The sequence below is a fragment of the Periplaneta americana genome, chromosome 11 (genome assembly GCF_040183065.1).
Source record: "Periplaneta americana isolate PAMFEO1 chromosome 11, P.americana_PAMFEO1_priV1, whole genome shotgun sequence".
NCBI lineage: Eukaryota > Metazoa > Arthropoda > Insecta > Blattodea > Blattidae > Periplaneta > Periplaneta americana.
Window position 1 is genome coordinate 47,125,986 of NC_091127.1, and position 12,714 is coordinate 47,138,699.

Sequence of the window (12,714 nt, forward strand, 5' to 3'; positions counted from 1 at the left end):
AAAGAATTTTGCATAAAAAAGCCATTCAGAGGGAGTATGTTTCATTATTATGGAAACAAATAACTTTCAAAATGTCTGGTATTCTTCACTTAAAATAAATCTGAAACATTTTTATTTTGACATCTAATGAACTTAATTTATACTTTAATATCACAAATGTCAGCCAAACATCGTTCTTTTTATTTGTACTCTATGTAAACCGTTGCTTACGAGATTATACATTTATTTTAACAATATTTTCGTTCTCGTTCTCGTTTCCCTTCCCTTTTTATTGTGAACCAGCCTTAAGTCTATCGTCGAATAATTCATGAATTGTTTGCATCGAAACATTGGCTTTATGTCTTCGGATATTTGACTAAACAAAAAAGAAAAAAAACATCGTGCTCTTTTTTGCTATTTATTTAGTGAACTGACGTAAACTGTTCACAGAACTCAAGTTCAGATCAAACACTGAGCTGAACATCAGCGAAATAGAACCATGTCACTTGGACAGTTAAACTCGCAGTAGACTACACAGTGATAACGAGTAACGCTACGTCACTCATAATTCGACCATGTGCATAACACTTTTATCGTGACTGACGCTATCTCATCCTAGCACATCGTTAACTCTTCTGCAAACGACTAGCCACATCAGTAAATGCCATTTTCCACGATTCGGTAGAACGAATAAAGAAAGGTGGCACGCCTTTAACGAGACAGAGAAATGCTATTTATTCGACAAAATGATTAGTGTGATATAGCTCACTAGCAGCCGTTCTTTAACAAGTAACCAACGATAAACCTCTCCGAAGTTTACTGTCCTTCATTATCACTTACAAGGTAACTAGAAATGTTTAATTACTGTGCTTCGAAATAGGAAGATTAAATCTTCCTTTTCCGCATTGCACACTTAAGACATTTTTGTAATCCAAATATATATATATATCACTTCAATTACAAACTGTATGGTTTAAGGGCACACTATGGTGAAATAATGGCGAAAAATTAAGAAAATCCACTTAAAAATTCATTGAGACTATTCAGATCGCGTTCAAAAATCTAATTAATTTATATTCCCATGACTATTTTCAAGCTTTTGAGCCAAACTGAACTAAAATTTTTGATAACTTCGTGGCAAGGAGCCTTTTCAGTGACGCCAATATAAAATATATAATTTTAAAACTACTGTATTAGCCCTAATGGCACCAAATTATGTACAGATAATAGTATGTAGGAAAGTTTATGTAGTTTAAAGTTAATCAATTTCGATGAAAATTGTAGAAGTTTTAAAACTCACGTGTCTCCTTAAGTAATATACAGGGTGTTTAAAAAATATGGGGCATAATTTCAGGTATTTCCCACATGTAGACAATCAAAATAGTTCATTACAACATGTGTCCGGAAATGCTTCATTTCCGAGTTATGGCCTTCACAACATTGAAATTCACCGGAACGTTTTTCTTTCCGCAGGTCGTTGTCATTACAGAAGATGTTCAAAATGTCCACTTCCTGCTTGAATACAGACCTCACATCGATGTCTCATTGACCTGTGAACACGATCCCAAACTTCAGGAGTATTGCGTATGTCCTCAGATATGATAAGGATACAATTGATACTCTTTCAACAGTCTCCAGACAGTCGTATGAGGAACATTGACTTGCAACGCCACCCTTCGTGTGCTGATAGAAGGAGTCATGTTCACAACCTCCAGAATCTCCTCCTGTACTTCTGGAGTTGTAGATCTTGGTCGTCCCCTTCCAAAACCAGGAGAGTTAAATTTTCCATACTCGCACACACGGTAATGGAGACGTACAAATGTCTTCCGATCTGGACATTGTCGCTGTGGGTACCTCTCCTGGTACAAACGACGAGCCAGCGCAGCATTGCCGTCCGCCTTACCGTACATGAAGTGTATCTCTGCCAGCTCTTGATTTGAATACATGTCGCACAGTCTAACGCCTACACAACACTGAATGTAACCTTCGCCTCGGAATGAACTGTCAGAGTGCCCTCTTAATGTCTCCTTTGACGGCAACGACCTGCGGAAAGAAAAACATTCCGGTGAATTTCAATGTTGTGAAGGCCATAACTCGGAAATGAAGCATTTCCGGACACATGTTGTAATGAACTATTTTGATTGCCTACAAGTGGGAAATACATACCTGAAATTATGCCCCGTATTTTTGAAACACCCTGTATAATCTTGTACAAAATTCCCATGCTAGAGCTCTTCCTGTAATCGACATTCTACTTAAGGGGAGGCAGAGGTGAAATTTTCGAACAAAACTGAAGAAAAAATGAAAATTTGTTTTTTTTTTTCATTTTTATTATCTTTATTTTGATATTTCGATGTTAGTTTTTGATTTTGTGCCCATAAAAGAATGAAATTAAAACCAAGATAACTGTATTACTATATTATTCCCATAATAAACTAATACTTATCATTATTTATATACCTTCTCTGAACATATAAATAAAAAGAAATATTGAAAATTTTTTACAATATGGTGCATGGAGCATTTTATATCAAACGATATAAAGTTTTATAAAATTATTAATATTTACAGAATTATTGTACTTAGAGAGTTGAAACTTGGTATGTCCATTACTAATAACATACTTAGTATCCATGATCAATTTCAAACAAGTCGGATAAATTTTGTGGATTTTGAAATATTCACCTCTGCCTCCCCTTAAACATTTAACCACGTTCTCAAGCACAGCATCTAAGACCAAGTTCCGCAGTCTAATACCTAGACCACGCCAGCAGTGCACACATTGGGACGGATTGCGATTCTAGCCGGAACAAAATCTAATATTGATAAATTCCTTTCGAATCGTTGAAAATAGCAAGATGAAGATAAATTATTATGACATCTGATGAAACATTTGTATGAGAATTATTATTTTAGTATGGAATGCCTGTTCGTTAAAAAAATCATACAGTAATAGAAATTGCATACAACTAATGCGAATAAAAAATTAAAGTAAACAGAAATTATTTCACAGACTACTATGAAGAGAAAAGTAATATATGTAATAAATTTTATGACTCATGTTTCGAAATCTGAAGCATCTGTTGTATCTCCAGAAGCGTCGGACCCGCTAGCGCTAGTGTCGGCCTCATCTTGGGGTTGCAGTTGAGCATTCGCAGCTGGTAGTTGTAGCAGTTTAATTACCTCAACTTAAGAGTTTTGATTTTCTTGAACTTGGATGTCGATTGATCTGAGATAAGATGGGATCAGAAGATACCCTAACGACATGTGTAGGACATCTTCTAAGTTTCTCTCACGAGAACACTTTCTAGCGTGATCAAACCTGTACTTTCGTAAATCTTTGTGTCTTGCCTCTTGAACATCTTCAGATAACATCCCAATAGGAAGTATCGCAGTTTCTGCAATTTTTCCTCCATGTATCAGTATTTTATGCACACTGGATGGCATATACTGGGTGTTCAGTTCAAAATGTGTCTTGGCTCGCTGTATGCCGTCATGTGGCTAGCTGATGAGCCTAGAGAATTCAATCTTCCTACACTTCCGCAGCTCAGGTGTATAATCTAAGAGGCAGAGAAGTTGGCTAGCAAGTACGGCGTTCATTCTGAAGAGTACGTGCCGATACGTACGGTAACGCCGGTAGTGGCAAGAATGTGAACTGTTTGGAAATACGTACTGTCGGGATATGGGGAGAGGGTTAAGACGATTACTTACGTATTTGTTGACATTAACTTCGACGGTCAACATGGACACGGAGCATTTGATTTGTGTTGTGGAATGTTACCGTACGCAACCGATGATAACAAATACCCTGCGTAAGACTTGCCGGCGCAAAACACAGTTCGAAAGAGGTTATGGTAGCACACAGACCGTACAGACCGCCATCTGTTGCTATGACGTTCAAGTTATACCGTACACGTTCTCAAGTTCAGATTGAAGAACGCCTTAAATAATAGGCAACTTCTCTAACATATAAGCTGAAACTCGCTTCAAATCGGTGACCCAACAACAGTGATGTCATGACACACTTTGAAATGAACATCCAGTAGTACCATGGATATAATTTTACAGTAGTGGCAAAAAAACCGGACCGACCCTTGCAGCTGATTCCAGAGCCTTGTTCACTCAGAGCACGATAGACTTGTAACTAAGACTTTCGTGGTTCGAATCCTGCCTGGTAAGGAAACTACTTTTGTTATTCCTTATTCAAATTTATTCCCAATAGCTTTTCGATTGCAGCGATACTTTATTACTTAATTAACTTATTATTCCCAGAACATGAGTTTTACCAGCAATCGAAAAGTATTGGGAATAAATTTGAATAAGGAACAAAAAAAGCTTCCTTCCCAGGCAGGACTCGAACCACGAAAGTCTTAGTTACCAGTCTATCGTGATCTGGAGTGAACAATGCTCTGAAATCAGCTACAAGGGTCGGTCCAGTTTTTTTGCCACTACTGTACTTCTCAAACGCCTCAATATACTGTATATTGAATATCCACATGAAATGGTGCATAACATTACAGAAAATCTGTGAATGAGGTCTTACTAATGCCCGTAATATTGGCTGTAATTGTGGGTTTTCAAAAAACCGACGTGCAGTATTGTCATCATTTGATGTCTCAGGACCACCACGTTTCGGTTTGTCAATAAGAAGCACTAATTGAGAGCGAAATATAGAAATAATCTCCTCTTTTCTAGCTGCAAAAATATCTTTGTTGTTGCCTCTGACCTGCCAAGAACAATGTTTTTAAAGAAAATAATCCTTTTCACGGTGGCACTGCATCCAACGTCTGTTAGAATTACTTCGAATATTTTTCAAAATATTACGAACGCACTTCTCACTATTAGAATCACATGTTTCAATACATAATTTGTTCAAAACATATCTGCATAGTTCATCTAAGTCGCCACTTTTATTAGCAAGTATTGGAAATAGATCACGGCGCGAAATCACCGGTAGCGGTTCCGAGTCTGAAAAAAATTAACCACATGCAGAGCGGTCAGTAGGAGCAAATGAAACTACGTTAGTCTTAAAGTGCATACTTAAACCTACATTCTGACATACAAATAAATGTGACTCTGCTGTTATAAGTCAACGTTTACTTTGACTATTACACTTTTACTACGTCACACTACTTTCGACCAATAAAACGGCACGAAAGGACGTCTTTCAACCAATCATGGCTGCTTATCGCACAATTTTATCGCATCCCTAGCATTTGTTTAATTTTATCGCGTCCCTAGCATTTGTTTATTTTTATCACTACCCTAGCATTTCTTTCTTTGTTTGCCAACATTTCAAACTGCACTGGTCTGGCCGTCAAAAAACAGAAAATTACAAACCACTCCAGTCGATGCACATCACTTTCAAATATGACTCGCATTTTGGCATTCAAGAACAAGAATTAATAAAGATCACTGGTCATATATGAAGAGCACCATTCGGAATTCCTGAATGAGTTGAGGGATACACCATGGACACCAACGAGTTCACTTCTTTTACGCACACGTCCAATATAACATCAACTGAACCACCAACCATCAAAACATTCAAATTTGAAAATTGTACTTTCAATAATTGTTTCTTTTAAAATTACCCATGTTTATTTTTTATTTCATCATCGTTAATTAAAACGTTTCTTGTTTATTTCATCATCCCTAATTAAAACTTTTCTAACACTTGTTTATATTATTTAGGTTATGTTTGTTATAGTTTCTGCTATATATTATGGATAGTCACGTATCAGAGATTATTTAATACTAAGATTTATTGAAAATCATCTGTCATGTGACGTTGATTACTGGGATCCGGATGATTGAAATGGTATGCAAATGTTTTAATAAAAATGAAACTGAATCAACAAAGCCTTCTTGACTAGTAACAGTCCACAGAGTTCAATGATGATTCCATAATTGGCACAACTGATACCGGTAACAAGAAAACATCATCATAAAACACTACTGCCATCTAGCGTAATGTTGAGATGGTACAATAATACATTTGAAGACAGTTTTATTTTCGTAAGCCAATTAATATGTTATTGTACACTTTGTTACTTCTAATCTTTATATAGCCTACTTTCTTCTAATCGTGTAATAGTCAATTAAATCCCACTCGAGTTTTTGATTTTCTCTAGATAAATCAAACCCTCTAGTGAGATTACTGTTGACAAATAGTTTTAAAAAATCGCAATTGCCGCCCTAAAAATTCAACGTTATTATGGACATAAAATTTATATAATAATTATCTACCAACCTTGTTCTTCATTTTCCATTTCAGAATCACAAAATGTTTCACTCCCAGGACACAGAAAACAAGCTTGCTTCTTACACCATTTCAGCATGACTGAGCAATAAAACTGGTTACGGAGAGAAATCCTCGTCATCATCACTGTGTGACGTCCGTATGTTTAGTGTCAAAGCTTCTATCTCATAAATAAGCAGACTGTGATTCATTAGCAACAACTTGAGATAGGACACGCATAAAAATGAGAACATGCGAAAATTGATTTTGTTCCTGTTAGAATCGCAATCCGTCCCACTGTGCAGTGGTCCGATATTTTAAAACTGACTTTTTTGTTTGCCAAAATTTCAAACTGCAAATTCTTTACGGTATTATAAAACACGCCTTGCGATCGTCATTTGTTTCCCGCATAGATAGTCGACTGAACATGGCGGCTCCGTTCAAATGTTTTGTTTACATATGGACCTTATATGTATTTACAAGGATCTACAATAATTGACTTACTGAAATTCTATTTCACTAATGTTAACATCACCAAAACGATCGCAAAGCATGTTTTATTGTACCTACGGTAAAGAATTTGCAGTTTTAAATGTTGGTAAACAAAGAAACAAATGGTAGGGAGGTGATAAAAACAGAAGTATATAAAGATTAAAGAAATAAATTACTCTAATACAATAAAGTAGGTATTAATTGACTTACTAAAATTCTGTTTCACTAATGTCAGCTTTACCAAAACGTTTGAATGGAGCCGCCATTTCCGCGAAAATTTCGAAATCGTCTTTTGGTGGCATCAAAATACTTTCTCTTTAAACTTCATAAAATGTGAAAGTACTGCAATTAAATTACTCACCCTCTGCAATACATCCTCGGCACTGGCAAGCTGTCTTTTCTTCTCATCTAGAAGCTTTTCAAGATCAGCTATCTTATCAGTCTGGACTTCTATCTGTTCGGTGAGGACTGTCACTTGAAGCTGGAGTGAATCCTTGTCTGCTTCCAGTCGCCGTAGCCTCTCTTCCACATCGGACCCACTCGGAGGCTGCTGAAACAATGGACACAGTATTAAGAAAACGTCCGCAACTTATCGAAGAAATTCAGTAGATAAAACGATTACTACATTCATATTTCTTTTATTTTATATCTCCCCAGATATGTATAAGTTGTACAACATGGAAACTCTGCTATAAATATTAACATAAAAATCAAATATGTAATTTGTATACTAGAACAGTTTCAACGCGTTTTCGAAGAATGGTTAGAGGAAACAATATTTGCAATAAATGAGGAAATAGGTAGAAAGAGATTATTAAGCCTTCTGATGTCAAATTCAATGTTTGTTTCAACAATATTTATTAAATAAAGAAACACTAATTAAAACTCAGCATCTTCACCATTACACAATTTTGAACTACCACCATAATGGATTTATCGCACTTACACTTAATTAGTAAGTTAACATAAAAAAATCCCAGCTGACAACTTCATGAACGACTAAGTAAAATTTTTCCTGTACCTATTCCCCAGACACAATATTTCTTTTATTCCTCTTATGTTCATGCTCGTATTGTTTAGGACAAACATTATACCTGGTACAGTGCAGAATTTCTCTGGAATCTATTCCACACCATTTTCCGGCATCTAAATCACTTTTTTAACATTGATTTTTTTAATTGTTTAAGAAGTTACAATTAGCAAATACTGCTCATGACTTTCTTAAATATGAGTGAAATACAGAGTGTCTCAAATTGATATATATATATATATATATATATATATATATATATATATATATATATATACTCCTTGAAATACTATTTCACAGCAAAGAAATGAGATAGAAATACGATTTTTGCGGTTTATGATTCAGAAGGCAATATATAGAAAGCATGGAAACATGTTCATCTGTTTATAAACAAACATGGCGGTGCAATTATCGTTCGATGAACATAAGTGTATATTGAAATGTTATTGGAAAGTGGAGGATGTTGTTGAGGTTCAACGACGTTGGAGGGTTTAATGTGGAACAACCAACAACAAAGTTAACTATCACAAGAATCCGAGACAAGTTTGAAGTCGGCGGAACGGTGCAACATGTGTTGAAAGGGCGGTGCGGAAGAAAGAAGTTCCACCGATAATGAGAGTGTTGATGCAGTCATTCAGGCATTTGCACAATCCCCAAAGAAGTCAATGAATCAATGTTTTCGTGAGATTGGTATCAGCAAATCCAGTGTTCATCGAATTTTTCGAGCTCAATAATGAAAGCCTTACATTCCGAGACTTGTCCACGCACTAAATGAGGACGACCCAAAGATGGATAGGACGAAGAGGAAGTGCTGCGGAGTTCCCGCCTCGATCTCCGGATTTAACCCTTCCAGATTTCTACCTATGGGGAGCCCTAAAGGACACAGTGTACGCCACAAAACCACAAACACTGGAGGAACTGAGAGTTCAGGTTGAACATGCCTATAATGATATTCCATTAGCAACAATCCAGTTGGTATGTCGCTCTGTTGTACGTCGTTGTTGGGAGCGTACTGTGGCGGAAAGGGGCCTCTTTGAACATGTACGGACTTAAGGAATATAAAGACGCAAAAATCGTATTTCTGTCTCATCTCGTTGTTGAGAAATAGTGTTTCAAAATGTGTATACATCAATTTGGGACACACTGTATAATTGTCAGAATTTAAAAAATTCAAACTCGACATACCGTATTACTTCAAAACACGTAAAATGTTGTAGTAAACTTAGCACACAATTTGAAAAAAAAAAACTGTTTCAGTGTCCATAATGTTGGTTTTTACTTTTTTTAAAGTGCTTCTTGTTACAAAAAAGTTGATTTAATTTTTGTAAGTGTTATAAGAGAGAAGTTGTGGAGGATTTTATTGTTCTTATGCTATTAATAACACAAAATATGCTGGTATGCATTAGGAACACAGTATATAAATTTGACGTTTACTTTCAATTCAGATTAGACTATGACATACCAATAGGACGTATAAAGAAATTTTGAAGTATTTAAATATTTTAAAGGAACCTATTTATATTTGAAAACAATAGTTTGACTCAAAGCGAGACCATATTATGTAGCCAAGGAAAGGAATAATAATTCCACCTTTTTATGGATATAACGTAAACTTGCAGTTTTGTTGATACGCCCTTCTGGTATGATGCCCTCGATATGTAAACGATCTAGTATATGTATCCCAACTTACGAATAATTGTATCTATGTACAAGTCAAATTACTGCACTACGAAAGCAAGAATCAGAGACCGAAAAATGCATTTACGAAATGAAGTACGATAAACATACTGTATATATTGAGATTTGCGATAAAATAATGAGTCTAGGAAATTGTATATTTAGTATGTAGAACTACATTTGTTTATAGATCTTTTGTTATATTATTAAGTTTTGTACTTGTGAACTATATCAATAAATCAATATGATAAAATCAATATGACATACTGTATATTTAAAAAAAATACACCATAAATATGTTGAACTCTTCAATTTTCAACGTAGTACTATAGTAACTAAAATTTAAAGCGAAAAGAGGTGAGACTTGCTTTCGTTATAACTCACAACTTCATTTCACGTAACAAAATGAAAGAGTAAATTAATGAAATCAACTTATCTGACGGGAAGTCAGTGTATGAAATAGCAGTTCTTTACATATGGACCTTATATGTATTTACGAGGATATAGAATAAACTTCTCATTTACCATACTTCTATTTGAAACACAAAAAATGTATATTTGAATAGATAGGCCTATTTTACATATAATACTGAACATACAATGAACACTGCTATATTATGTATTTATTAAAACATAACAGAAATAATATGAATAAATGTTATTCACAATTCAACAATATTACAAGTTGAAAGAAACCCAACACACGTAAACTGCAGCTCGCTTTGCAAATAATATAAAATTATAATTCGGGATACAGCATTATTATGAACAAAACGTAAATATCTTCAGTTTTTATAATCGTAATGATATTGTCTAGATTATACGATTCTAATAAATATTACTGCAAGAATAAAAAATACAATAAACATTTTTAATTAATGGCATTTCGAAACTAAGTTTTTTGGTTTTTCGAATATTAGTATTTCTTCATAGGCCTATTGAAATATGTGTAACTGTAACTGTATGTATGTATGTATGTATGTATGTATGTATGTATGTATGTATGTATGTATGTATGTATGCATGTGTGTATGTATGGTTTGTTATATTGTATAACATACAGATTGTATAAACACGATCCCATAAAATTCAGAAAGTAGGAGATATAAATTACCCAGTAGGTAAGTCTTAATATCAAATGACAATACACTTAGCAACGCAGCACAAAGACTTAGTAGAAAACAGTACTGTACTCTGACGTTCAAAGGTATTTGACCTCTAATTTTTCTGATTGTGTAAGCGAACTTTCTAACCACGGGAAAAGACAGAACCAAAGACATAACAAATTGACAAACTTTGAAATAGTTCCGCAAGTTCTCAATAGGTGGCCCTATTATCAGGACGGGTAAAAATGTATTTGGGAGAATGGTGACGTAGATTAAGTATAAATATTATTCTCATAATTGATATTATCAGCGGATTCCCCTTGAATCTAATGTTTTTTTTACAATCATTAGAGGGGATGAAATTTTGTCTTTTGTAATGCGAGTATATTTATGTACTATTGGCGACAATGACTGCTACCTTCGCCATCTATTCACAGAAGCGACACTTAAACAAACAAGTTGTCGAACACTATCGATCAGTGGGATCAGGTATCTTTGAACGTCAGTGTACATACAAACTTGTAATTAGAATTAATTTAGATATGTATCAATATAAAACAGATTTGCTTTCGCAGAACACACTTGTAATAGGACAAAATATGATGTAATACAATTTAAATGTATGAATATTTTTTTGTTTATCGTAATTCTAATTATTATCGTGAAACTTCGTCATAGTTTTAACGTTGATGAAAATGTTCAAACCATAACTAACAGTGATAGAAAATTAAATTAATTATAAAGCAATCCAGCAGCATTGCACAATCTCTTTTGACACACACACAAATCATTATTAGTATTAAGGTAGCTATGCATTAAAAGGATAAAGACCGTGAGGAAAGTGTGTAATGATGGAGTATTACATTTACAAAAGAGTACACGTAATGTATAAATTGGATGGAGTTATGCAGTAATAGACCAAGCGCCAGAAACCTGTTTCGAGATATTTGCCATTGAAATAAATGTTTTTTTTTATATAAAACATTTTGTGCAAGAAGTAATATAATATCCATACTGTTAGAAAAGGCTAACCGATTTTTGATAAGAGACCAGCAGTTGAATTAATATTTCAAAGCAAACTAAATAAATGAATTTTATGCAATAAACGAATTTTTACTGATAAATAGTAGCAGAATTCAGATATCGCATTCTTGATTTTTTCCGAATTAAATTAGCCTGCTATCAAAAGATTTGTGCAAATATCTCTTTTTTTTTTTTTCAAATTGTCGGTTGGTCTATTATTGCGTAACTCCGTCCAATTATGCTTCCATTCTGGCATACAGACGATTGACCTGCAACATTATGTGGTTTTATATGTGCAATGCAGAGGCATAATCTTAAATTATATTTCAATACTGACTTCAAGTAATTCAGTAATTCGAGCTATTACCATTGTAACATAAAATAACATAAGTACTTTCATACCGTATGACTCAGACAAGATAACTAAAATTTATACGGTTCAAAAATAGATTTCATGAATTTCATATTATGTTTAATGTACTTTACTTCCAATTATGATCTCATGGGAGAAGTTGGGAAGGCAATTTTAATATTTCTCATATGAGAACAAATATTTGTGAAACCTGGTATAGTGTTTCCTTCGGGAAGCCATTATGAACAGACTTATTCAACATCGTTACTCTGCAGTGAAATAAGGAAACGGGTATAAAATCTAAATAAATAAAGAACATTAAGGTAGAAAGTGAAGTGAAAACTGCAAAGACCATACAGTAGGAGAGGCCATATACTGTAAGTCTCTTTTATTGAAACCAATGAATGTGTACAAATAAAAGATTCTACTTCTTTTTCTCCTTTTAGTCGTGAGGTACGAGAGAAGGAGCTTTATTAATTATTTATTTGAAAACATTTTTTAACTTCTGAGACCATTCAAAGTCGATTTTATTCAGTTATATTTAAATCTCTTTCCTTTAGCACGCCTTCACACTCCAACCAAACAAAGGAGAAAATATGAATGGAAATTTATAACTGGAGTTGTTAATATTTTGGTCTTAGAATGAATGAAAATAATTTTTATTTATCTGAAGAAATTTAAAGATATTAACATCAAAAGTAGCAGGAAAAATATATATGGTGGGTTAAACTAAAATGACATTTAATGGAAAATGATGCTAAGGCAAACATTTACGCACACAGAAATAAATACTTGCTGCATGTAGTTGACATTA

General features: G+C 34.2%; 1 protein-coding gene across 7 annotated transcripts in view; it reads right to left on the reverse strand.

Moving 5' to 3' along the window:
- The window catches only part of Liprin-beta (liprin-beta), a 404,935-nt gene that overhangs the window by 71,513 nt on the left and 320,708 nt on the right, over positions 1–12,714 (reverse strand). For all 7 annotated transcript variants that reach the window (XM_069839389.1, XM_069839384.1, XM_069839382.1 and 4 more), the window contains one exon: positions 7,074–7,259. In XM_069839389.1, the coding sequence (XP_069695490.1) occupies positions 7,074–7,259 (186 nt within the window). The remainder of the gene's footprint in view (positions 1–7,073; positions 7,260–12,714) is intronic.